The sequence below is a fragment of the Siphateles boraxobius genome, unplaced genomic scaffold, assembly GCF_051911475.1.
Source record: "Siphateles boraxobius isolate OS27281-9 unplaced genomic scaffold, OSU_SipBor_1 18, whole genome shotgun sequence".
NCBI lineage: Eukaryota > Metazoa > Chordata > Actinopteri > Cypriniformes > Leuciscidae > Siphateles > Siphateles boraxobius.
This window is the reverse complement of record NW_027508788.1, coordinates 8287958-8314639: the sequence shown is the minus strand read 5'-3', so window position 1 is coordinate 8314639 and position 26682 is coordinate 8287958. Positions and strand designations below refer to the sequence as shown.

General features: G+C 36.5%; 3 protein-coding genes across 4 annotated transcripts; 2 read left to right on the top strand and 1 right to left on the bottom strand.

The window, feature by feature from the left end:
- The first annotated feature begins 517 nt into the window (after window positions 1-517).
- On the top strand, window positions 518-13640 carry sms (spermine synthase). Its single transcript, XM_077233213.1, has 11 exons — window positions 518-2010; window positions 3753-3873; window positions 6008-6095; window positions 7740-7804; window positions 7931-8106; window positions 8212-8366; window positions 8473-8562; window positions 10264-10378; window positions 10463-10542; window positions 10625-10740; window positions 12717-13640. Exons 1-11 carry the CDS (start codon window positions 1965-1967, stop codon window positions 12745-12747), a joined length of 1083 nt encoding a protein of 360 aa, XP_077089328.1. The 5' UTR covers window positions 518-1964; the 3' UTR covers window positions 12748-13640.
- Window positions 13641-14443: 803 nt separating this feature from the next.
- ppme1 (protein phosphatase methylesterase 1) lies at window positions 14444-21506 on the top strand. Its single transcript, XM_077233211.1, has 14 exons — window positions 14444-14710; window positions 16602-16695; window positions 16813-16905; window positions 17257-17314; window positions 17496-17547; window positions 17917-18071; window positions 18350-18440; window positions 19005-19070; window positions 19339-19462; window positions 20099-20228; window positions 20640-20684; window positions 20771-20835; window positions 20949-21016; window positions 21116-21506. Coding segments are annotated over exons 1-14 (1125 nt in total). The 5' UTR covers window positions 14444-14627; the 3' UTR covers window positions 21117-21506.
- A 682-nt stretch (window positions 21507-22188) lies between these two features.
- LOC143740986 (odorant receptor 131-2-like) lies at window positions 22189-23502 on the bottom strand. 2 transcript variants are annotated; one of them, XR_013204918.1, is made up of 3 exons: window positions 23376-23447; window positions 23193-23255; window positions 22958-23095 (listed from the first exon to the last, which is right to left on the bottom strand). XR_013204918.1 is itself a non-coding variant. In XM_077233212.1 (2 exons), exon 2 carries the CDS (start codon window positions 23250-23252, stop codon window positions 22284-22286), a length of 969 nt encoding a protein of 322 aa, XP_077089327.1. In that variant the 5' UTR covers window positions 23253-23255; window positions 23376-23502; the 3' UTR covers window positions 22189-22283. The 2 variants fall into 2 exon arrangements, 1 of the variants encoding a protein (XP_077089327.1); XM_077233212.1 differs by having other exon boundaries at window positions 22189-23255; window positions 23376-23502.
- Window positions 23503-26682: the final 3180 nt, after the last annotated feature.

Genomic DNA, 26682 nt, shown 5'->3' with positions numbered 1-26682 from the left:
AGCAATTAAAAAATAAACGTTTATCTTAGATTACTTTTGCTTATTATCGTTGAATTGGATCATTGAAGGTCAGCAGCAAATACATTGGTTACTTAAGTGATAAATACATAACTTATATTTGTGTTATTTAACATTTAATTATTGCAGGTTTTCAGGTTTGCATTTGAGGTATACTGAATCTGATTTTGTGCAATAGTGAGATAAGTAAATTGCTCACTCTTAGTCTAAAACTACAATAACCATCATGTTTAACCATCTGCACTTACTCCTGATTTCTCTCAACATGACAGATAAGGTGTCCATCTATACATAGGAAAACAAAGTAACTTGCAATTTAAAAGTAATGTATGACTTTACTGTTTAGGCTACTTGAGAAAAGTAATATTATTGTAATAGGCTACTTTAACCCCAGCACTGCATATAGGACTATGTTTTTACACATGCACCATAATAATGCTATTTTCTGAAATACCATGAAGTTCCTTAAAAACCGTACTTTAATATTGTAATCATTCAGTCATGGTGCGTCAAAATATCATCGTATTACCATCTGATACTGTTCCATGCTACTGTCACAGTATAAGGTAAGCAAATGGTCATTCACTTAGTTGTTCCGAAATGCTCAATGCTCTGATTGTGCAAGAATTTCTGTTTATCATAAACATTTCAAGTTCATGCTGAACGTATGAACATGCTATTGCTTGAAAGTGTATGAGGAGGACACTTAACAAGTCATCTATACTATTACATCTATCACTTACTATCACTTGAAAATAACTAAAAAATGTAACTTATAGTCTAAAGCTGCACCCTGGAGTATATAATTTATGTGCAGCAGTGAGTCCACGCCCTACATGTGTAAAATCGGTTTCTGATGCCACGGGGCCAGTCTTCCACGAATCGATGTTATTGAACGAATCTTTTAATTCAACGAATCGTTTGTGTGCCCTTCCATGCACGGATTTAGATGTTCGTTCCGTCTGTTTCATTTTCAGTTATGGCATGATAAATAATTTGTGTTCCCAAATTGTTTGCAAATAAATTGAATACAAAACAGTAGGCTAGCCTACAAAATAAAATAAAAAACAAGGGTTATTGATGTCATTTCTTTGCCAGCAAAATAAATGAAAAATGATAGATAATCTGCAGAAAGGGCCACAGGACGAATTATTAGTTAAAGAATTTGGAAAATATATTTACATTAAATAAAATGTATCTTAATTACATATTTTGTTAAATTGTTACCACTAAAGATTTTTTAATTATTATTTAATTTCCATAAAGTGTAGGCTAAAGTTAAGACATCTCTATTAATGAAAATGGTAGGCTGATTGATGTAAACATTATTTTACAGATATTTTTTTGTTGTTGCAAGATGTAAGAGGTATATTAGATTATGCATAGGTCTATGAATTTGTACAATTTAATTTAATGTACAACATAAGCTAACAAATTTGGTTTCTAGAAAGACTAAACAAAAAATAACCATTATTCTGTGCAGGTTGTCGTTAGGTTGTCGAAAAACAAATCCATGCAACGTTTTAACTAAGAAGGCTTAGTTACAAAAGAGAACGTTGGCCAGAACATTATTCGGGTCCCAAAACCAAGTGGGAACTTTAAGTGAACTGCGTTTGCCGTGTATATTTTTAGTAACAAAATTAGTTGTTTTTTTTTTTTTTGTTAAAAATGGTTAAACTTAGTGAACAAAATCTCTGAGAAACTGATTCAAAAGATTCGATTCGCTGAGATGAATCAAACTCCCCAGCACCACCATACCCACCCACTCACCCACTTCCGAGCTCGACTGCAGAGAGAGAGAGAGACAGACAGACAGACAGAGCGCGGTGCACACAACACACCTCCCTCCCTCCGGCGTGCTCGTTCTCTCCTTCTGTCACCACAGACTCTCCACCGATTCACCACCGGCTGCCTCATCCAGGCATGGCAGACGGCTTTACCCCATCATGGCAGTGCTACATTACACCCTCGACTTCAAGCTCCGTGCGCCAGGTAAATTTCAGTGAAACGTATTGAGGGGGCGAGTGGAAGAGAAGAGGGGACTCGTGTTTCACTGCAGACAAACGGGCCTCCTCGCAACTGCGCTGAAAGCGATTTAGTGTCTTTAGAATCGCAGTGAGGCTGCAGTCCCACTTCTGCATTGCTGAGACGACCGCGGGATGCATGTCATTGCTGTCGAGCGAAAACTTCTATTGTTGTGCATATCCTCCTGACGTTTGCTCTGAAATGACCTTCTAGGGGGGTAGCATAGCAGCGTTAGCAGAGGCTAATGTCGGTTTTCCTCCGAAGCTGGCGTTTGCGTTTGAATAGAGCTTAACGTTACATGTGCACATATATAGGCCTATATATATATATATATATATGTGCACTAGCAGGCGAGCCAGCCGCAGTGCATACTAAAACAAATGTTTCCAATTATATGTTACCTAATATTTTGTATATACAGCGTGTAAACCCTCTATGTAGTCTCGTTCATCTGACATGAACGTTTAATGTTTTTTTATTTGTATGTTGACATGCTCTGGAAGTCCTTCATCTCCTATGGCAGTTCCTTCTATCTGCCTGGCTAATAATATCGCAAGCCGATAAGATGAGTTTTCCATTCTTGCATACAACACAGAGATCATACAGCTTCGATATTACACACAAACATGCCGTAGGCTAACTCCTTCGAGCAGTGTGACAGGTGAAGGTGCATTATTATTATTACAGATCGATATGTTGCAATTCATCCTACTTTATAAACCGTAGAAAGGATATGAATAAATAGGCTCTGGATTGGCTTGTTTTGTACAGATATTGCATTACTAGGTCAAAAATTATTCAAGAGAAATTTGAATCCCTGAATTAAATGAATTCTGTGTAATGGACAGATGCAGACCCTCTGAGACCGGGATAGCTGCAGGTCAGATTAATGGGTGTGCTGAAAGGTGAATGTCTACAATAAAAACTAACCCATACCCCATGATGAAAGGTTGGGTTGTGCCTAAAGGAATGGGGCGTGGAGACAGGTCAGACAGCTTTCGTGATCAATGATGATGACCTTTCTCCACGGCCCATACCTTTAGGCACGACCCAACCTTTCATCACGCCCATTACTCCAACCTGCAGATATCCACACTTGGACCCTCTTGCAACTTATTTGTGATTAGTGAGTTTTAAAGGGAAAGTGCACACAAAAACATTAAAAAAGTATTTATTTGCTCTCATGCTGTTCAAAACTAACTAGACTTTTTTTTCATGTGGAAAACAAAGGGAGATGTTCAGAATGACAGTCTCAGTCACCATTTATTTCTGTGTATGAGAAAAGATGTGATGCAAGTGAATAGTGACCAAAGTTATCAGTCCTTAAAGGGATAGCTCACTCAAAAAGAAAGAAAATATAAAAATTCTGTCATCATTTATTTACCCTCATGTTGTTCTAAACCTGTATTCATTTCTTTCTTCTGTGGACACATAAAATAAGATATTTTGATGAATGGTGTTAACCAAAACACATACCATTGACTTCCATTGAATGTAAAAATGCAGGTGTTAATGATGACAGAATTTTCATTTTCGGGTGAACTATCCCTTTAAGTAGTTTCAGAAACATCATTAAATGTGCAAATGAGTTGATCCGTGTGCAATAAAATTGGCTTTTAGGGTCAGTCATCTTTAGTAAGAAGATTTTCTTTAGGGGCTTTTGAGGTGGAGGATGAAGTAATCGTTCGGTTTTCCCTCTGTCTGTTTAGCTGATGTCTCTGCGACTGTGCGTGGCCTGCAGTCTATATTTCAAGAGCAGGAAATGACAGAGAATGTCCACGACTCGGAGGGACAAGGATATCTGGCAACCTTCGTCGGCAAGAATGGCAGGTGAGCATCTTTGCCTCAAATGTCTTTAGTAGAACACCAGTCTTTCACAACTAGGGATGGGTATCGTTAAGGTTTTAACGGTATTGCTACTACTCTTACCGATTACTTATCGATTTTGGTACTTTGACTGTATTGTTATCAGTTCTTTTTGTTATATTTTTTATGTAAAAAAATCAAATTAAGAACATAATTAAGATTGCTTCATATTCTGAAAGGTAAAATAAATATCTATAGCAAAAGAAACAGCATTTTTTAACGAAACGAATATAAAACATCTGTCTGTAAATGGTAGTGGTGCAACGGCTCACAAAACTCACGGTTCGGATCATATTACGTTTTTTGAGTCACAGATCGGATCACAACAAAAATCTAGCTTTTAATAATTAAACATCATTAAAGAAAATTGTACAGTCAGTAATAAAATAAGAACAACTACACAAAATTTTAAGCATAGATAAATACAATACAACAAAGTTACGAATAAAGTAAGGTCTAACTGTAGTGAATTCAGGTAAAGAAAGGCAATCATTAAATGTAAAATAACAGTTTAAATCTGTATAGATATAACACTGTATATAACACTGTTCACTGAATAAATTAAATATAGATTCCTCTTTGTTAAAGAAGTGTTTTGCTGTGACTAATGTTTATAGGCTGCTGTCACTTTAAGACTTAATCATCAAATCAAATATAATGATATATATCCGATTTCTCTCTCAACTGTTTGTTCACTTGATACATAACCCACTGTGTATGAGAATACTTGTCGAGATGGGTATTTTAACAATTTTAGGTGTCTGTGTACGTTCAAGCGCGCCTCTTCTTGCGCTTAAATGGATTAAAACCGATCGAATGTGTAAATTGTCATGATTAAACACGAGCAAATGATAAACTTGGCAATTAATCGGCGAATCCCATGCGTGCCGAAACGTTGGACCTGGTTGGTACGGATCATGGATCAACTGCGATCTGTTGCACCCCTAGTAAATGGGCCAGTGTGCAGGCATTTTTTTTGTGTTTTATATACATAACATAAAATAAGAACAAGAACAGAGAAACAAAGTACAAACAAATAGTCAAATAAATACAATAAATATACAATAAAACAAAGATGCACAGAAATAAAAAGTGCTTTCATTTCAGGAAGGTCTACTAACATTACTGTTGAGGTAAGTAATGTGACCTGCAAAATAAATCTAATAATCAAATCTAAAATAACACTGCACAGTTTTCACTGTATAAATTGATAGTTTATTAAAGCTAAAGTTATTCATTCAAGAGCTGTGAGTTATTTTCTCTTTGTCTTTTGTTGTTTGATTCACATTAATGCCGTAGTAGTCAGCAGGTTTATTAGACTGCTGCCACTTTAAGATCTAATAATACACATCATATTTTCTCCCAATTATTTACGCCCATTTAAGACGTTAAAGCCAGTCATTTTGACATTTTTGTGTATTTTATTGGTTAGATATGACCTTTAGTATAATTTGCTTGTCTAGGTTTGGAGCTTATCGATACTGTGGTCTTTTATAATTCAGCTCCGGGGCACGTTTAACATCGTGGTTTCGGTACCCATCCCTCTTTATAAGAAAAACTCTTCAACAGGTGTTGTTAAACTGAAGGGAAGGGCCGGAATTTGAAGAATGGGTGATGATATAATCACGCTCTCATTATGGCAATTTCGCTGCTGTATTTGAGGAAGTTTCCTTTCCTAAGGGCCATTCCATGGAGTGTTTTCATTTTTTCTCTGTAACAGCTAAGCATAATGTTGAACCTAACTGACAATAATGATGACTGAAAACACAAACGCCCCACTGAAAACACCAGGTGTGCTGCAGTGTTCAGACACTCTTTAGGATGACCATTGATTGGTCAGTTAAGTGCATCCTCTGTGCAACAAAGGACCGCATTTAGTAGAGCGCAGGGTCATTTTAGTGGCTTTGTAAATCTGATCTAAAGGCTTTGGCACTCACTTCCTGTTTTGTGTGTGGCTTGCTGTAAACACAGCTGTTGGGGCTTTGTTTAGGCTTAAGCTGGGATGAATCTGGCCTGAGCGCCGCATCGTTTTTTTTAATATAGTTTTTGACTGCAGTTTTGAGGTTTTAATTGTGCTTCTGTATTTTCTTTGTATCAGGTTTGCCATCTTACGAATGCACTCCCATGGTCTGGTGACCTTTGACCTGCAGTGTCTTGAAGGGGATGATGTAGTGCAAGTGGACAATGTGAGTTAACAGAATGTAGGTGATAGAGATACTAGAACCAGAGGTCGACCGATTGATCGGTTTTGCCAATTAATCGCCACAGATGACTGATTGCTGGAACAATCGGTTATTCGAAAAAATCCATACCGATAGTTTTTCTAGGTTGTGTCTGTTGCTGGAGCGGCTGAGAAGGGTCCGCTGTCATTATACAGTGCAAGAGCGGCCTCTAAAAGCGAAATAAAAACTATCTCTGATGCCTCGTGGAGTTTGTTTTGACACATGAGGCTGTGCGCTGCACAGAGCAGGACACTTCAGATGCAGATTTAAAACAGAGACAACAAAACAGTATGAATACAGTACACTACATGTTTTTATATCATTATGAAGTATTTGATTTGTTGACTAGATGCTGCATTAGTAGAGAAAGAACAGCAGTATGTTTGTCATTGAGGCTGAGAGGACTCTAACAGTAGTACCTCAAGCGGTTAAAACAATGTGACAAAAACACAAAAGTCTGACCCAAATGTTTAATATCATGATTGTTACTATCTGTTTGCATTAGTTTATATCCAGCTAGTCATTTTTATGCATTTGTTTGCAAAGAAAAGTTGCATATTTAAAGCTAGTGATGTGAGAAAGCAAATTGATAAGTTAATATTGTAATATTAAAGGGATAGTTCACCCAAAAATGAAAATTCTGTCATCATTTACTCACCCTCAAGTTGTTTCAAACCTGTATGAATTTCTTTCTTCTGTTGAACACAAAAGAAGATATTCTGATAAAAGTCAGGAAACCAAACAGCATAAACAATGTTTCTAACAGCAAAAATGGCTGCCCTTTTGTATTGGGTGTGTGTGTGTCCACGGTTTGCAGTGTGTGTGTGTTCACTACTCACTGCAAGCAGGGATTAAAAAATGAAAGATACGATACCGTCACTTCACTTTACTTATCGTTATTGGTAAAAAACCACTACCGGTCGACCTCTAACTAACTACCATATGGTATATATGAAATCTAACTAGTACCATATGGATATTAGAGTTAATCTTTAAAACGCGTAGAATCTAAAAACACTTTTAAATGTAATCTTTAGCAAATCTCAAAATGAATATCCATTTTCCATACTGGACATTATGCCTAAATTCACTTGTGGCATGTAAAACGATAAAACAAATATTTGAAGATGTCAGCTTTATGTTTACAGTTGCCATACTTTTACTTTTAAAACTGGGCTATCTGATTATAAGGATGGAGTCGTTCTTTGTCACTTGAATAACTGCTTAAAAACGTTTAATCCCATTTTCCTCAACACTCTGAAGTCTATATTTATACGCTACCGGTCAAATGTTTGTGTTTGGTATTCTGATATGCTGATTTGGTGCACATTTGTGAAACTTTTGATAAATGTTCAAGAGAACAGCATTTATTTGAAAAAAAAAATCTTTTGTAACATTATAAATTACTTAACTGTCACTTTTGATCAGTTTTAATGCATCCCTGCTGAACTTAAGCGTTCATTTCTTTAAAAAAACAAAACAACATTTCTGAACAGTACGGCATGCTGACCACAGATCAACCAGTAGGCGAGGGTGATTCAACCTTTCTAGAATGTGTTTACTTCCCTGATTCAGAAGGTCATAATTAAGACCATGTTTTCTCTGTAGCTACTGAATGCACTGGAGAAGAAATTAAAGGCTCTCCTGGATGGAAATATCCAAAGGATCAAGAGGTGAAACTAGCATTATTTTCTTCCTGAATCAATTGCCATAAGCTTCCCTCATTGTTAACTAACCCTCATGTCATTCTAAACGTGTGTATTGCGGAACGTTTTTCTGATCTGAATGTGTCCTGTCAGACTCCCTGCTCTGATTCGAGGCAGTGATGTGGACCGATACTGGCCCACGGCTGACGGCAGGCTGATGGAGTACGACATTGATGAAGTCGTGTACGAGAAGGAATCTGCCTACCAGAACATCAAAATCCTGCATTCGCAGCAGTTTGGCAATATGCTTATTCTTAACGGGGATGTCAGTAAGTTGAAAGGGCTTTGTTTATTTGTTAGTTTCAAATACATGAGAAGTTTTTGAATTGTTGTTTCGTATGAGTGTGTGTTAATTTAGTGTGATCAAATGTCAGATCTGGCAGAAAGTGATCTGCCCTACACTCAGGCCATTATGGGCAGCGGCAAAGAGCACTATGCTGGAAAGGAGGTCCTTATTCTGGGAGGAGGAGATGGTGGAATTCTCCATGAGGCGGTGAAGCTCAAACCAAAGATGATCACCATGGTTGAGATATCCTTTATGCTAACACTTGACTGCAGTTAAATGGAAAACTACTCCGTTCTTTGTAGCTCTCTAACTGATTTTAGATCTGTACTTTCCTTAATGAAGTATTTACATTGACGAGCTGGTGATTGATGGATGCCGTAAACACATGAGGAAGACGTGTGGGAATGTTTTAGATAACTTGAAGGGAGATTGTTATGAGGTAAGGATTGACTTTGTGATATTTTATCAGTTAAAGCTCTTATTTAAACCAGTCAAGTCACACTAAAAGATTTTATCAGGGTTCTTTTTGTTTGGGTATCTTTCCGTTCCATGTGACAATCTACAGAGTACGTGCGCGTTTGTCCTCGTGGTTCCTCCCACTCAACCGCCTGCATTCCTGACCATAAATCATACCAGGGTGGCCGCGGGTCCTTAAAAAGTCTTAAAACGTCTTAGGTAAACTTTTCCTCATAAAAGGCCTTAAAAAGTATTAAAATGTCTTAAATTCAGATTCGATGGGTCTTAAATATTTCTGGTCACATAACCGCTAACATTTCTCCAGTCAAATAACCAGTGAAGCATCGAATCGCGAGAATGATTCTGATTTTATTACATAAACAGCGATTGATAATGATAATGTATTTCTGGTAGCGATGTTGAGACTTGTGCTGCCTGTCTCTGTGAGAGATTTTATAGTGAGAAATCAAAACAAATGAGCATAACATAAAAACATGTTTTTTTATTTATAACATTTGATATAGCCTAGTTAAGTAAACTAACATAACATGATGGGAGCTATTTTGCTGAATATTCTCACGATTCCAAATGTTACATTTGATTTTAGTTCAATAAACAAGTAGTTAATATTAAATTTACTTAGGTTAAACATTAAATATTACATATGCGTTTTTAATATAATGTGTATTTCCATCACAGGTTTGGTCTTAAATTTCATTCAAAGTGGCATTAAAAAGGTCTTAAAAAGTCTTAAATTTAACTTGTTTATATCTGTAGACAACCTGTCATACATGTTGGATATTTTACATTGTTGTGGCCCCCGGTGTTCTTCCAAGCAGATTCAGTCACTCTTAACACACCTTACACCACAGGAAAATCTGGTAAAATAATCTTTAGAACCTTCAGGATAATCCAGAGGTTACCTGGGATTGTTGGAAGGGGATAATCAGGCCCAAAATTGGCCCGATTATCTTGTAGTGTGTGGGTGTCTTAAGATTGTTTGAAATGTTTTGAAAGAAGTCTCTTACGCTCACCAAGGATGCATTTATTTGATCAAAACATTCACATTTAAAATACAGTTTTCTATATGAATTTATTTTTAAATGTAATTTATTCCAAAGTAGAATTTTCAGCATCATTACTCCAGTCTTCAGTGTCACATGACCCTTCAGAAATCATTCTAACATGCTGATTTGCTGCTCAAAAAAACATTTTATTTTAATGTAGAAAAAAAAATCTGCTTGAAATTTTTATGGAAGCCGTCATACATTTTTGTCCGAATTTTCTGATGAATAGAAAGTTCAAAAGAACAGCATTTATTTAAAATAGAAATCATAAATGTCTCTACTGTCACTTGTTTATCCCTGCTGAATAAAGCTATTACTTAATTTTAAAAACTTTTGATGGTAGTGTATGTTAGGCTGTATTACACATTCTCGTTCGTTTGTTCCGTTTTGTCTCTCTCTCCGAAACCGTTTATCAGTTGCTAAACATATTGTTGTGCTTGAAATTACGATGAGTTCCCTTTCCTGCTTTTGAAACAAGGGCAATGTAGTTAGTTGAAGGAAATTACCCAAACTCTGGGCAACTGCCTGTTTTTTTTATGGCTAACAATGAATGTATATATCCCACTATGAAAATTACTTGTAATTTTTTTTTTCTAATCTCTCATTTTTTGTTTCAGATTTTGGTTCAAGACTGTGTTCCTGTACTTAAAAAGTTTGCAGAGCAAGGGAGGACGTTTGATTACGTCATTAATGATTTGACAGCTGTTCCTATTTCCACTGCACCTGAGGAGGGTTAGTTTATATGCGGCTACACTTCTGTCTGAGTCTGACAATTTTTACAAATATTAAATCAATTTGATTTGTATTGTTCTATAGATTCGACATGGGAATTTCTGAGACTCATCCTGGACCTCTCTATTAGAGTTTTGCGGCCTAGTGGAAAGTATTTCACGCAGGTGAGGGGGGCATGTAGTTAAAATTGCTGTGAATTTTTGCTGTTTTTCAATCCTTTAATGTTATGTAATTTTCTGCCTGCAGGGTAATTGTGCGAATCTGACTGATGCACTCAGTGAATATGAAAAGCTTTTGGGGAGACTTTCGTGCAAAGTGGACTTTTCCAAAGAGGTGGTGTGTGTTCCCTCATATATGGAGCTGTATCCTTTTTAAATTACCTGGTCAGTCCCTCAGGAAAAAAATAAAATAAATATATATATAAATATAAATATATATATACAGGCTTGGGAGGGTTACTTTAAAAATGTATTCCGTTACAGTTACAAATGACTTCATAAAAAAAGTATTCAGTAACGTAATCCAAGTACCACAATTTGAAAGTAATGTAACTGATTACTTTTGGGACAGATATTACTTTAAGGACAGATATTATTTTAAAAAACAACAACTTTTATTTATTAAGAATTTCACAGCCCTGAATAAATATTAATGTAAAGGACTATACATACATCTAGTGGCAACGGCATGGATTTTTTTCAAGCAAATATAATAAAGAATGTTTAGACAATGGAAATGTTTCTTCAACAGGAAAATAGAGAATATATCTATTTAAAGGGCTATACAGACATCTAGTGGCCACAGTACATATTACAGATTATTTTGTTTTATTTTTAACTAACATGTAGACTACAAGGAAATAATAAAAACACATCATTTAAAAATTCTACACAATCTACATATTAGTTTATTTTAAAATAGGCCTACATGTTGACTAAAGCCGTGATCTTTCTTAATTTGCCTGACTGAACTTGGGCCGTTTGCAGTGGGAGTTCCCCTACGTTACCTAGCAGCGAACATCGTGTTAAGTGAGACTGAGAAGAGATTATGAAAGGACATTTTAGTTACTAAAAAAGCTACTCTCCTAATTTCCAAGAAATGAAAGCATTTTTACCCGTGGGTAGCATCGTTTCTAGCAGCAGTGATTCAATCTGTGTTTGAGGATATTGTAGAGAGCTGTTATTTTGCGCATGCACCAGCGGGTGGCACACGCGACTCGTGAGTCATTAATCAAGCAACGCTTAATATAGTGGTATTATGCCAAAATACAGATTTATTTAGTTTTAAATGAAACCATTGTAATCCTGAAAGTATCCCCCCTTTTTTCAAAAAGCAACTATAATCTGATTACTACTTTTTTTGGCGTAACTGTAACGAATTACAGTTACTGGATTTATGTATCCTGATTACATATAACGCCGTTACATGTATTCCGTTACTCCACAACCCTATATATATATATATATATATATATATATATATATATACATTCACACACACATACATACATATATATATATACATTCACACACACATACACAATTTAAATGTATTTTACTTTTACAATGGGGTAACTGACAAATTCACATAAAAAATATGCCAACATGCCCAATTTGGTGAGTATCTTAGAAAACATAGTAGGTTATGTCTTAAGTGTATGTAAACAGTCATATATTTGTGTGTGTGTGTGTGTGTGTGTGTGTGTGTATATTTATTGTATTAGTGGTGTTGAAATTAATCGTTTCCACGATGCGGACACAAACAAAAGCGAGAGAAAAAACGTACACACTATTTTAACATTTACAGCATGTGAGTATGTGTGAGCGAGTGCGTGTGAGAGTTGTAACTTAAGTACACTACTTGACTGTTTTATGCGCTTTTAGTATATACTAGTGTTTATTAGTTGTAAATGCTCCTGTTGTGTGCTATTTTCAGACTTAAGTTTTGTTCGATGTTTGCTACATTCAGGGAGTTCGTATATCTGACTGCTTGTATTCATTGACGAAAATGTAGCCATGTGGAGTAATATTGAAAATTGAGGAAGCAGCACATCGTGATATTGAATCAAATCGTTGACCTGATAATCGTAAATGAATTGAATCGTGAGACAAGTGAAGATTCACACCCTTAGTACGTATGTATGTTTGTTTGTTTGTTTGTTTGTGTGTGTGTGTGTGTGTGTGTTTATTATAACATTATTTATTTATTTATTTTATATTCAAGTAATGTTTTTTTTTACCATACTTTTCTGTTGTCTACTGAAATTTGGCATTATTGACAAGGAAACACTCATAGCTGCCCTCACATGAATGGTCAGTTCCTTAACATGCTTACTCAGATGGGTGTTTTACACCATCTGGAAGAAGTAATGTCTCTTCCTCCACTCTCTCCTCGAAAGTCCTGCCGGAATGTGAAGACTTCTCCCTCACCTCTGATGCACTGAGGAGAGACGTGCACATATCTCTCCAAGCACTGTTTCTGTTTCTACTCTCCCTTCACGTCCAAAAATTAACAGCCTTCCTCTTATTTTTGACATGGCTATTTGCATTTTTGTGTTTGAAATTTGACCGAGATGGTTGTTTTTGTCTGTTTGCCAGCGTTGGTTTGATGTTGTTTGCGTGGGGCCCTCCAGGGAGCGCTGTGGTGCGAGGTGTGTGAGTGACACTGCTGATGATACTGAAGCCTGGAGGGTGGCGAAGCATCCAGACACATTTCTGACTCCTGCCTTTGAGGATTTACTCTTATGATTCAGATTTGACAATGCTCTTTGTGTTTTACTGTAGCTCCATATTTGTTTTCTTTTTGTTGACCTCTGTGTTTGAATTTTTTGCATCCTTTTGTAACTGGTGGCTTGAGTGTGATTTGATTTAAGATGCCTCACAGGGAGTTAATTGGCAGCGTTACATTCTGGGATTTCACCAAATAGTCTATTGAAGCCCCTAAATATGTCTTAAAAGGGAAAAAAGTCCTTGTTTCGGCAATTTTCTTTTTCTTTTTTCTGAACTGTGAATGTTTCATTTTTTTATGATTAGCACAAACTAGGTCCAAAGTAGGTTTCCCTGCTTAGTGTTTTTGCATTTCTTAAGAAAGAAGTTTTTACTGAATGTAGGCCACTTAGATTCATGCCTTTTATCCATATTATGGTGCTTCGTTGATATTATTTATTTTATTTTATTTCACCAAATACCAGTGATCCTGCCCTGACAATAAACTTCTGTTAATGAGAGTGATAATCATCTATTAAAGCAATTAAGGAGAAAAATATCAAATCTCTTTTTTTGTCATCTCTCTTATGCACTCCAATGAAAATATTTAACACAATCATTATTATTATTATTGCGACTGCTGCTGTTTAATCATAAATGCTGATTTCAAAGTCAAAAAACTTAACACAAATCTTTCAGTTTTCATAATGCTTGATCCAAATCACTTTTGATTGCATTTGAATTTGCATTTTCTTTCCATATATTACAAAACGTATGCAATATTCAACAAATGCATGTACAATCCAGTGCTTTTAGGTTTAGGATTAACAAAGACAAGATTTAAAAATAGACAAAAAAAGAATGCATAATAATACATTAAACTTATGATTAAGATTATAAAATATATAAATACTAATACATATATATATATAGAGTGAGAGAGATATATCTAACAAGAAATAATAATTTATTGTTTTATCTGTTCAGGAATATGAAAATTTGGGGTAAATACAGGGGTAAAAAAACATCAATTAATAATATTTATTTTAGTGAAAATAATGGCTACACCGGAAAGTAGATGTTACATTAAAGATATAGTAGTCGAGGCTTTCAGAAAAATTGCAGAAATCGATAAACGATCAATATTTAGAAAACAGTAAATTACAAGGGACTACTGAGGGGGACTGATGATGATCAATCCATCATCCTTTGTATTGCATTACGTCATATTTTTCAGGGTAGTTTACGTGCAAAGGAACCAAAACTGGTTTTCTGTTAGTTGTAGTTCTTTCCATGCACCTTGGCTTCAGAGTTCGCGTTAAGAACCAATTGCATGACTACATTTCCCATAATGCACTCTGGGCAAAATACTGGTGGGCGGAGACTACTTGTATGAACATAGAATTCTGTACCTGTCTGCTGAGCTAGTCTGATTTATCGTTAATGTGTAAATTGTACATCTGTACTGTTTATAGAAGAGGATCGTATGGTGCAAAGAGGGCTAGACACTTTACGTGCTCAAAGGGTTTTGTTTTCCTCGCACCATGGAGAAACAGTTGCAATTGAATTTGCTAGCCTCCAAACCCCCAATGGCAGGTTTGCAGTCTGGATCTAAAATAAGAATGGGGTGAGTTTACACTTCATCATATCATTCATTACAATCATATGCACATCGGTACATAACGTTACAAGGTGTTTTAACAACACTTATCGGTGATAGCTGATAGCTGTCACGACGAGTCATAACTGTTCTCGGGATCTATTGCTTTTATGTGTCTAACGTTAACTGTTTCAATATTTGTCGCACGTAATAAAAAGCAAGTCCAAAATCCATAAACGATTAGATTTTGCTTCTCTGGTAAACTGTCTGCGGTCACTTTAGCGTTCTGTGTCTCATCTAGTTAGCTAACGTTACCGCGATCACGACTCAATGTTTAGCGATGATGACTAAATGTTTCAATAAAGCTATTGAACGTGATTTAATCGGCTCAAGCGGTTCTCAAATCAACAACAACGCATCAACCGACTGTTTCGAACATACGTATATTATATATCAAATGAGAGGGCGATAAGAAAGTTTCTACAGATGATACAAAATAAATGTAGTAGAAATTAATTTACTACGTGATTGTACACTCGTGGGTTTAAAAAAAATGCCCAGCCAAAAAAGGCATCTTTATTGGACTTTTAATGGTCCAATACCAACCATTTTAATCACAAATCACTGTTCTGGAAATTAGGAAGAATTGCACAAACACTGTAGATAAAGTGTTTAATGGCTTCAAACAGTTCATGAGTTGTTGGAAAAAAGTCTCCCAGTTAATTTGTGTATAAAGTGAGACCAAATATTCTCTATAGGGTTCAAATCTGATTCTGATCAGGCCAAAACATGAGCCTGATGCCACTTCTTGGTTGTCTTTGCAGTAAATAACATCTGATCATTCCTCTTTAGATAACATCTTTTCAATTGTGGGAAGCAAACCTTTCTGCAATAATCTCCTGTACTCCAAAACATTTAATGACTTTTCACAGTGAAGTAGCTCACATATACCAGCAACAACTAAAAAGTCTCCCCACACAATGAAACTCTTCGTCCATGCTTCCCTGTGCTACAGATGCATTTATTATTATATTTCTCAGCAGATTTTAGAAGAGCATCACAGTGCAACTTGTGTTAGGCCTACAATGTGATTCATCACTCCACACACAACTTCAAATATTCTCCCAAAACTTTATTCTGTTTTTAATGTTTTTCTTACACAACCATGTTTTTTTTTGTGCATTTGGTTAAATTTAGTTTAATTTTAGGACAATTAAAAGCTTTTTTTTAGCCCATTTTTTTGCCCAGGAGTGTATGATCCTTTTTCAAACCACTTACAAAACAGAGTTGGTCACCATGAAATCAAAATTAACATTTCCTATTATTTATTTATTTTTTTTTGTATGGAATATTGGAATATTTATTATAAATGATTTATCAGTGCACATCATACATTTTTTTAATTCAAATGCTTTCGTAATATTTAATCAAAATAACTTCCCCTCCCTCTTGCAACGTCATATCTTCTCTTCTTTGATGAGGTGTTTACTAGCGTGAGGGTGGGACAACCTGTCACTCACATAACATCACAGCAATAGCAAACCACAAAGATCCAATCAATTCCCGCCATACATTTTTTCTTGTTCGAGAAGTCATTTCACATGGATATACAATCAAATCAATGAAATCCTCTGTTTCATACTGGCTTTAAATGGCAGCTTATCATTATGTAGGCTAATGGTGCGAAAGACTTCAAAAGAACCAATTTGCTTAAATGAGACATCATGAGAATTCCCATCACTAGCTGGCGTGTCTTCTGAATCATGTTCATCTTCACACCTTGACCTCTATATCCATTTGGTCAGTCATTTAACCAGTGACAACTAGGTTTCTTTGACCCCCACAAGGATATAAGAACTATCCACAAGAACACATGGATGCCACTGACTGTATTTTGTTCTCCCCTCTCTCTATGCAGACCAGGAAGAAAACGAGATTTTACTCCTCTGCCCTGGAGTCAGTACTTCGAAACCATGGAGGATGTGGAGGTGGAAAATGACAACAGCAAAGACATATCCTTTGCTTAATTGTTGAGGGGACTCTTGGAAAATGTTGAAATATTGCCCTTTATGTACCTCATGTAATACAATACATTCTATTCAGTAAAACATTCCTTAACTCCTCTGTACACATTCAGAATTTACAGCAGCGGCTCTGATGGTCCTGTCCTGTTGCTCCTTCATGGAGGAGGTCACTCTGCACTGTCCTGGGCTGTGTTCACTGTGAGTTTCTTACATCTCACAAAGCCGTACCTCACTACGTCACTTTTAGGTCTGTGTTTTTATGATACATCATAAAGAGACAGATGTGGAAAAAGGGCGCTCTGTTCTGTGCTCTAATATACAGCACATGTAACAGTAGTGTGTTTATAGATATGTATATTTACTTACTTATAAATAAATATACATACATGGACAATTAGGCCTGTTGGTACCTAGTAAATACTTTTATATTTGTTCCGAATTTTCTATTCATCTTAGAATCCTGGATTTTTTTTTTGGCACATTACACAAAAATATTTAATTCAAATAATTGCTAATATTATAAATGAAATCTGATGTTTGTATTTACAGTCTGTTATATGCAGTAGGATTAACTGCAGGGTTGCAGCTATGGACCTCAGAGGACATGGTACGGGATTTCAAACTCTTATTACTCTTGGAAAACGTACTTGTTTTAGTTATTTAGCTGATAACAAACCATTGACTTTTGATTTTAAAATCACATAGGTCAATAACATACATACAATTAACACAAAATATATGATTTAATCGACCTGTTTTCAAATGCCACATTTTCTCCTAAAATCTAGGTGATTCTAAAGTAAAGAACCCTGACGACCTCTCTGCTGAAACAATGGCCAAGTAAGAATGTGCTCATTTCTCTTCTTTCAATGTCTGTACAAAGGACATTTTTACGACATTTAGGGGCCGCATAAATGGGCCTAAAAACGGAAAAAATGTACACGACAACGGTGGTTTGGGGGCCTGAAAACGCAAACATAAAACATGATGATACCGTTATCGTATCTGTGTAAACTACAAAAATGGGAATTTGTGAAAACGGTGACATCATGCGCATGTGTATTGCATGTTAAGGCTATAGGCGCGCAGTGTTTCTTTACATAGTGGCATCGCCAACTACTGGCCTGTAATTGCAAAGGAAAAACTTTTCTGTTTTTAGTACATCGTTGTTGTGTAAACATACTCTTTAGAAATGTTACTTTCTCTCAGGGATATTGGAAAAGTGGTGGAGGCACTTTATGGTGAAAACCCTCCTCCGATCATGATTATTGGTCACAGCATGGGTGGAGCGATAGCAGTTCACACGGCTGCATCCAATCATGTCCCGTCACTGCTTGGCCTTTGTGTTATTGATGTAGTGGAAGGTAAGTTTTCACCCCTCATACCTATTTTACCTTGTTTTATAATCCACACAAGCAAAAACAGTTCATGACAAGAGAAAAAGTAAAATATTTCTAAGTGCATACATAATTTTTTTTTTAAAAACGCTCTTGTGACATCTCAGAGTTGCAGTTATTGATGTATTCGCAAAAATCATTATGAAACCACTGTATGTTTTGTCATCGATTTCAATACAGTTTGATTATTTGTGACTGTGTGTTATATTTATGTATGCATTATTGCTAGTTTTTTCATTCTTCAGGTACAGCAATGGATGCCTTGAACAGCATGCAAAACTTTCTTAGAGGTCGACCAAAAACGTTTAAATCTGTGGAGAACGCAATCGAATGGAGGTACTCAGTTTTGAGTATATTGTTAAAAATAATACCTAGTGCTGGAATATATAAAAAATCTAGGGCTGTCAATCAATTAATTGCACAGATTTCTGTAATTAATCGCACCAAACATTCAAATTTGTCATTTTCGCAAAAGAATCTCCAAAATAATTTGAAAACAATATAAAGACAGTGTTTTGAATATTTTAATTATTTGTTTAAAGGCATTTTTTAATAAGTACAATGATTTGAAGGTCACTGATATTGATGCCTCTATTACATGGATTTTATTTCCATTTTCTGGGGATAGAATTAGTAATTAAGCCATTTAACATTACAGTATAATTGAAAGCCAGGCCTAAAATGTAAATGGTCTGATCTGCATTTCCCAAAAGCATCATAAGCCTGAGTAGATCATAGAACCATTCCACCAATGGTTTTTACTACGATCTACTTGGCTCACAATGCTTTTGAGAAATGCAAGTTTATTTAGAATACAGTTATTTTAGTTTGCTAAACATGATCGAGGTCACTATGCCTCATATATCCCAACTGGTAACTGTGTTTTTTTTTTATTACCAGTGTGAAAAGTGGTCAGATCAGAAATATTGAGTCTGCACGAGTGTCCATGGTTGGACAGGTGAAAAAGTAAGTCTTCCCTAGCATGGGTTCCCTTAAAAATGAAAATTCTGTCACCATTTACTATCTCTCAAGTTACAAACATTCTTTAAAATATCTTATTTTGTGTTCAGCAGAGGAAAGAAACTCATACAGGTTTGGAAAAACTTGAGTGTGAGTAAATGATGACAGAATCATTTTTATTATCCCTTTAACTAGCACCAGGAATTGTTGTAAATTTGTTGAAATATTTAGCTATTGTATATATTGTTGTGATCAGATGTGTTTGTATGTTTAGATGCGAGGAGCCATTGAGTAGTCCAGGGGTTTCCAAGAGCACCAGTGAAGACATTATTGAAGAAGAAGAGGAAGATGAAGGAGGTGAATCCAACCATAAAAGGAAGAAAGAGGATGACCAAGAGGTAATAAATGTTTCAATTCTGATCTTATCACCCTGTCAGGGCTTATTATTTTTATTTTTAATTAATACTTTTATTCAGCAAGCATGCATTAAATTGATCAAAAACTACAATAAAGACATTTATAATACTGCAAAAGATTTCCATTTCAAAATAGATGCTGTTCTTTTGAACTTGCTGTTCATCAAATAATCCTGGAAATATCACGGTTTCCACAAACCGCACAACTGATTTTAATATTGATAATAACAATAGAAATGTAATCTGAGCACCAAATCCGCATATTAGGATGATTTCTGAAGGATCATGTGACACTAAAGACTGGAGTAATGATGCTGAAAATTCTGCTTTGCCTTCACATGAATAAATTACATTCGAAATGTATATTTATATAATTTTAAATTGTAATAATATTTCACAATATTACTGTTTCACTGTATTTATGATCAAATAAATGCAGTTTTGGTGTGCATAAGAGACTTTTTTCAAAAAATCTTACAGACCCAAAACTTTTGAACGGTAATGTACATTATCCCTTACTTCATTGTGCATTTATTTACAATTACGTCTCACAATGAACATCAAACATCGCATTATTTTATGTACAAATGATTGATTGATGATTTTTCCATTTGGCAGATAAAGAAAGAATGCCTGTACACATGGCGTATTGAACTCTCAAAGACAGAAAAGTACTGGGAGGGCTGGTTTAAAGGATTGTCTTCTCTCTTTCTCAGCTGCTCTGTGCCAAAACTCCTCTTGCTGGCTGGTAAGGCTCAGACGTGTATTTTAGAACTCTTAAAAGAAGTTGCGATAGTCTTTTCTTCCCTATTGTGACGTATATCCTAGTAAAACAGCGTCTTGAACAAGAAAAAATGTATGGCGGGACTTAATTTTGTTCGTTTGGAATTGATTTGATGGTTTGTAATGCTGTGATGTCATGTGAGTGACAGGTTGCCCCACCCTCATGCCAGTGAACGCATCATCAGAGAAGAGATGTTGCTGCAAGAGGGAGAGGAAGTTATTTGATTTAAGATTAGGATGGCATATGAAATAAAAAAAAATAATGTACACGGATAAATAATTTTATTAAAAAATACTGCAATATTCTATAAAAAATTAAGAATTGTCAATCTTGATTACATGGGGACTTAAATGTGTAATAATGTGTTTCCAACAGGTATTGACAGGCTTGATAAAGATCTTACCATTGGGCAAATGCAAGGTAAGGCATTGATATTTCTGTTCTTCAGGCAAGTCACGTTGCTGTGGCCAGAAGGTCCTTCATGTCTTTTTTGATTATTATTACAGGAAAGTTTCAGATGCAGGTTCTGCCACAATGTGGCCATGCTGTTCATGAAGATGCCCCGGAAAAAGTACGTCTGTTTGTATCATAGGGTCACAGTCATTAAAAACATGGACATATTCGTTTCTGCTGTAGTCTTTTACTGATTTGGTTTCTTCTGAACTATAATATGCCGTTTTGCAGGTAGCTGATGCTCTAGCCACATTCATGGTCCGTAACAAGTTCACTGAATTCAAGGAGGATTTCCCCTGGTAAGACGTCAAATGTTGATTGAATCGTATAATTCATAAATTGTATTTGTTTTCTAATCTTGCCCTTTTTGGTCTTCTGTGTGTTGTTTGCTTCAACAGACGATGTGTAGCCTCCACTCGTAGTCTTCATCCAGCGCTGTCATCCCTTTCTGCTCTAGCTGGGGATTCAGATACAACCAAAATCATGATGACTCATTTACTGCGAACTCATTCTTAAATTATATTCAGTTTTGTATGACTTAATGTATGTTTGCTGTAATCATTAAAATTCTCATGGCTACTTTGGCAGGAAATAATAATACAATAATACTTTAATTTAAAAATCGTTATGTATATTTACATTTTTATTTCCCCCTTAACTGATTTCTTTTACATTTCCTCTGATGCCTTGCTTGTTTATTGTTGTAATTAGGATGATTGCATCATATTGTGGTCAAAGTGTTGGTCGTTTGCCGATTTCAAGGGGAAAATAAAAAGAGAGATTTCCGCAGTCTGCACATTCATCCTAGAGCTCAGTATAAATATTGATTTTCACAGGGTGATGCCTATTGCCACTGAATGTAATTTTTTGTAGTAAATCAAATCTGTTCCAGATTCTCAGAAAAAAAGGTACAAGACGATTCTTTTAATGAGTAGTTTAGCTTATGAGTAGACGAGTTACCAATTCTGCCCTTTATAATTTACAGTATTAGTAGTATTCATATGTAAGCAAAATGAAATATACCTAAATGACTCATAATCAAATTCATATGTTTATTGATAGAATCAATATATAAACATAATACATCAAGAAGCACAATAATTTGTAAGAAAATATTGCATTTAGCTTTGCTGAAGATAAACTCTCATATTGCAGTAAGACAAACTCTACAGACAAATGTTAACCTTTTTATAGTGTTAATAATTCAATACATTGCTTTGTTTCACACATATTGAACAGTCCAAAGTGTATGTTCATAATACAAGCTGTCTGCATATATGATGAAAGATTCTTATAAGAGCTTGTTAACAATTAACAGAGGATGCATTGTTTAAGCAGTAAGACATAAAATCCACTTAAAAATCATCTATATTAGAATAGAAAAAATCTATATTCATTTTAAACAGAACAATGTAATTTAATGTAAAAGTATATGGTTTCCTTCCCTACCTTATCAGACAAACATTTTTAAATATGGCATTCATCATATTTAAATATTTACTTGTAAGCTGTAAGCTATAATTATTATTGCACGTTTCCTTATTATTGCAACTTTTTTCAAATCAGTTAATGTACATAAACAGAGGGCCTTACTTTGCCTGAACGATAGCAGAAATAATATTTGAACAATGGCCACACGGCTTCATCTCTCATGCCATAGATCAGAGGACTCAGGCAACGTGGCAGCATAAGAACAATAAGAAAATTTAGATATCTGAGATTTATGAAGAGAAAAGAGCTGTCAGTCACCATGTACAGTGCTTTGTTTATCGTGGCATAGAGGAAAGAGGTGAGACAAAGTCCCAGTTGAATCAAGTGCAAAAGCACCGTTCTGAGGGCTTTTTTAGCTGAATCTTTATCAGAGGAAACAGACCTGGCTGTGATCATAATGCTAATGTATGTGAAAATGATGATCACTGCAACTGACACAAAATAAAGAACATCAAACGCTTGAGTTTTATCCAGCTGCCATTTGAATAAAAACAATTTCTCTAGTGTGCAAAATAAGACATCTACAAATAAACTGGGGTTGACAATTAAAACAAAAATAATGTCTGACATAATATTTATAGAACTAAGAAGCCAGATGATTCCAATGGCGATTCCAGTCCTTTTTGGTGTGGCGATGTTGCAGTGTCTCAGAGGAAAGCAGATTGCCACATATCGCTCCAGAGACATCAGTGCGAGAGTCAGAGGACCGTTACGGAAAGAGCAGTAGGAGATAACTACTAATAAAGTGCAGACGGCTCTGGTTACTTGAAGGTAAAATGCTCCCATAGTGTACATGGCAGTTGTGAGCACTAAAAGCACAGAGTCATTCATAAGCATGTGACCAAAAAGAATGTATCGTGGCGTCTCATGGAATACGCGCTTGCTTCCTAGAGCAAAGAGCATCATACAGTTTACAAAAAAGAAGAACAGGGATATCAACAAAATCACTGAAATTTTAGTACTGGGCCCAGCATCTATGTCTACCTTAAAGATTTGCTGATAAATGAATGAAACATCCCCAGCTGTGCCATTGGACCCTGCCATAAACTGAAAGACAAAATTAAAACAGAACAACAAGATTAATTAAAGCAAGTTTACAGTGTAAATCATGCAGTTGTACTGATAGCTATTTATTTTGAGTGGCATCTTTTTTTGTTTGCAACATACCTTAGACACAGACGTGTTGCCTTTCAGTGAGGCATCAACCTTTCATCTGCTAAAGCTGCGGATTCCACAAACAATTCTGCTCCTCATTTTATATAGATGTTGAAGCTTCGCAGATTGAACCACATGGGTGCCGTACATGCCACTGGGTGTTTGAGAGGGAGGGAGCAAAAGAGAGATAGAAAGACATGTGTGGGTGTCATTTTAAGAATTAAAAGTGGGGCCCAAGACTCAGAGACCACTATTGAAAAGGTTTCAAACTCTTTCTAATTTTGTAATATCGAAAGAATATATTTACTCTAATATCAAAAGAATATGAGTGAATAGTATTGTTAACATTGTGGTTTTGTATTTACCACACACACAAATAATATGATAGAGCAATTCTTGATTCATGATTTTACAGTAGAAACTTTTATTTATTTTATTTTTAGTATTTGAGCAGTAACTACCATGTGGAATCTCTACATGAAATGTATTATGTTGTTTTAGCCTACATAATTGATTGACCGTATAAAAGTCACATATTATGTTGTTGAGGCTCATGGCTACCACAGAGGTTTTACTAACGCTTTGCATATGTGCGTCACCGAGACCATAAACAGACACCTGAAAAGCACGTCATCAGCTTCTCTGTCTTCAGGAGCCGCATCTCTGTTGAGTGCATGTGTGTGGACACAATTATAAAGTGTGTGTTTGTGAATTTAGGAATAAGAGTTAGTCTATAATGGCAGGAACTCAATATAGGAGATGTGTGAACCAGGAACCAGGGGAGCCCTCTCATGGAGGGGTACACCACTACATTGTGTACCAGGCTTCCTAAAGTAAAAGTCCTGCCCTATGTTTATTCCACCCATGAACTCAGCCAGCTGATTTCACTAATTAGTTCTATCTCCTGGCTGAAAAACTAATTAGCAAATTAGCAAATTCAGGTGATTGGAACAAAATACTGAGGAGGACTTTTACTTTCTGAACCTGGACTTTCCACCTACGGCAAAAGGGGCCATGGAAAATGTACCTCTTCCAGAGAGAGAGGCAGGTTTTTACAGCCGCCGGTACTTCATAGTACCCAGAAAAGGAAGTTAAATTTTAGATATGCCTGGCCTGAACCATACTGTGCAGACATACAGTTTCAGTATGCTAAGGCTCAAACTCATTTTCTCCCAAATTCAATCCGAGGATTGGATTGGTTTGTGACAACAGATCTAAAAGATGCTTATCTCCACATCAAGGTTTGGCCAGAACACAAGAAGTTCTCATGTTCACTTTTGGAGGCAAAGGTTACCAGTTTTGAGTTCTTCCTTTCCGCCTAGCCTTGTCTCCACACACTTTTACGGAGTGCATGGATGCGGCCCTGCTACTCTGTGACTCCAGGGCATCAGTGTGCTCAATTACATCGACGATTGGCTGATTTTAGCGCTGTCAAAAGTGCTAGCAGCACAGCATCGAGATGTCGTTCTTGCTCACGATGTGTTTGAGAGTGTGCTATCTCCCAGTCAGAAAACATAATTTCTCCACTTTTATCCTTCCAGAGTGATAAGGGTTATGCACAGAGGGCATTGTACCCTTCACAAAGAGAAAAAAAAGGGGTAAAAATATTACCTTTAGGGGTACAACAGCTTGTCGCATTACCCTTAAAAGGACTTCTTTGTGCCTTTTTTACTCCTAAAAGTAAAGGTGTATATTAGTACCGTGGAATACAAATTCATACCTTAAGGTGCTACTATGAACCTTTTTGTGGTTAAAAAAAAAAGGTACAAAGATGTCCTTTTAAGATCACTGCCCTAGTGACAAGCTGTTGTAACCCTTTTTACACTTTTTTCCCTGTGTATTCAGCTTTGGAAGGGACATTGGTTTATTAACCTGGGTCCTACTCTCAGGACGCGTTGTCATCGCAAGACACTTACAACGGACGCCTCTTTCACAGGTTGGGGTGCGGTTCTCGATGGCCGCCCAGCTTGTGCCCTTTGGAAGGACCCTCATCTTTCTTGGCACATAAATTGCCTCGAGATGAGGGCGGTATTTCTAGCTTTGAAACACTTTCCCCTACAAATAGGGGGCTACCATGTGTTGATCTGTACATGCAACACTACGGTAGTCTCTTTCATCAATCACCAGGACAGGTTGTGTTCGCGCCCCCTTTTTAGGCAGGCGCAGTAGATCCTACTCTGGGTAGAGACCAAACTGTTATCTCTGAGGGTAGTTTACATTCTGGGGCATGTCAATTTGGGGGAAGACTTCCTGTCGAGGCAGGGGCTGAATCCTGGGGGAAGACGAATCCATTTACAAGTGGAGGAGCAAATATGGCAGAGGTACGACAGACCAGAAGTTGATCTGTTCACTTCCAAGACGACCCACTGTCCCCTCAAATTTGCCCTCTCACCACCAGCTCCATTAGGGCTGGATGCCATGATACAGATGTGGGCGAGGCTGCATCTGTACACCTTTCCTCTGATAGCTCTTCCTCAAGGGATCGCCAAGATCCAGTTCACCTGCATCCAGTGGCTCCGCTCTGACCAGCCCGAGTTTGCTTCTGTGACATTATATCTCTCTTAGACGTCACTCCATTGGAGATTCCTGTCCGGAGAGACCTTATGTTTCAAGTGCAGGGGACAATATACCAACCCCAACCAGAGATTTGAAAACTTTGGGTCTGGCCCCTGAAGGGTACTAGCACACATATTCTGTTCTATCAACTGAGGTTGTTGAAACAATTCTGAGTTCCAGAGCTCCAGGATGTCGCTTCTAGGAGTTAGGGCCCACTCCACTATATGAGTGTTGTTTCTTCAAAAGCTCTTGCCAGGGGTGCACCTCTACTGCGTCAGACTGGTCACCTCCACACACATTTACAGTTTGGATGCGGATTCAACCCCAGCACCTTCAGGGAATGTTCTCAACAGTTGTCTGTGCCAGAGATTCTCAGCCTTGTAGAACAGGCATCATCCCTGGGCATGGCGGTGTGGGTATTAACATTCCCACAGCATCAATGCCATGATGCAGCGTAGGGCTGGGCGATATGGACCAAAAGTCATATCCCGATATATTTTGGCTGAATATCGATATACGATATATATCCCGATATTTTTTTCGCAAAGTGAGAGCAAATGTTCAGTCAAAGTCAAAGCCAAATATAGTCTTCACTGTATAAATTATACCTTGATTCGTATTAAAGCTATTATTAAAGTTCTCAGTCAAGAGCAGTGAGTGATTTCCTCTGTGTTTTTGTTGTTTTATTAACATTAAATAGATAGTTCTCCCAAAAATTTTAATTGTCATCATTTACTCTCTCAAGTTGTTTTAAACCTGAATA

What these genes read in the sequence shown, in the direction of transcription:
- ppme1 (XM_077233211.1), top strand. Translation starts at nt 14,628, where the DNA reads ATGGAGAAACAGTTGCAATTGAATTTGCTAGCCTCCAAACCCCCAATG. An exon ending in GGATCTAAAATAAGAATGGG is followed by an intron (nt 14,711 to 16,601) that starts GTGAGTTTACAC and finishes CTCTCTATGCAG; the next exon opens with ACCAGGAAGAAAACGAGATT. An exon ending in TACCATTGGGCAAATGCAAG is followed by an intron (nt 20,685 to 20,770) that starts GTAAGGCATTGA and finishes TTATTATTACAG; the next exon opens with GAAAGTTTCAGATGCAGGTT.
- LOC143740986 (XM_077233212.1), bottom strand. Translation starts at nt 23,252, where the DNA reads ATGGCAGGGTCCAATGGCACAGCTGGGGATGTTTCATTCATTTATCAG.
- sms (XM_077233213.1), top strand. Translation starts at nt 1,965, where the DNA reads ATGGCAGTGCTACATTACACCCTCGACTTCAAGCTCCGTGCGCCAG. An exon ending in AATATCCAAAGGATCAAGAG is followed by an intron (nt 7,805 to 7,930) that starts GTGAAACTAGCA and finishes GTGTCCTGTCAG; the next exon opens with ACTCCCTGCTCTGATTCGAG. An exon ending in GTGGAAAGTATTTCACGCAG is followed by an intron (nt 10,543 to 10,624) that starts GTGAGGGGGGCA and finishes TTCTGCCTGCAG; the next exon opens with GGTAATTGTGCGAATCTGAC.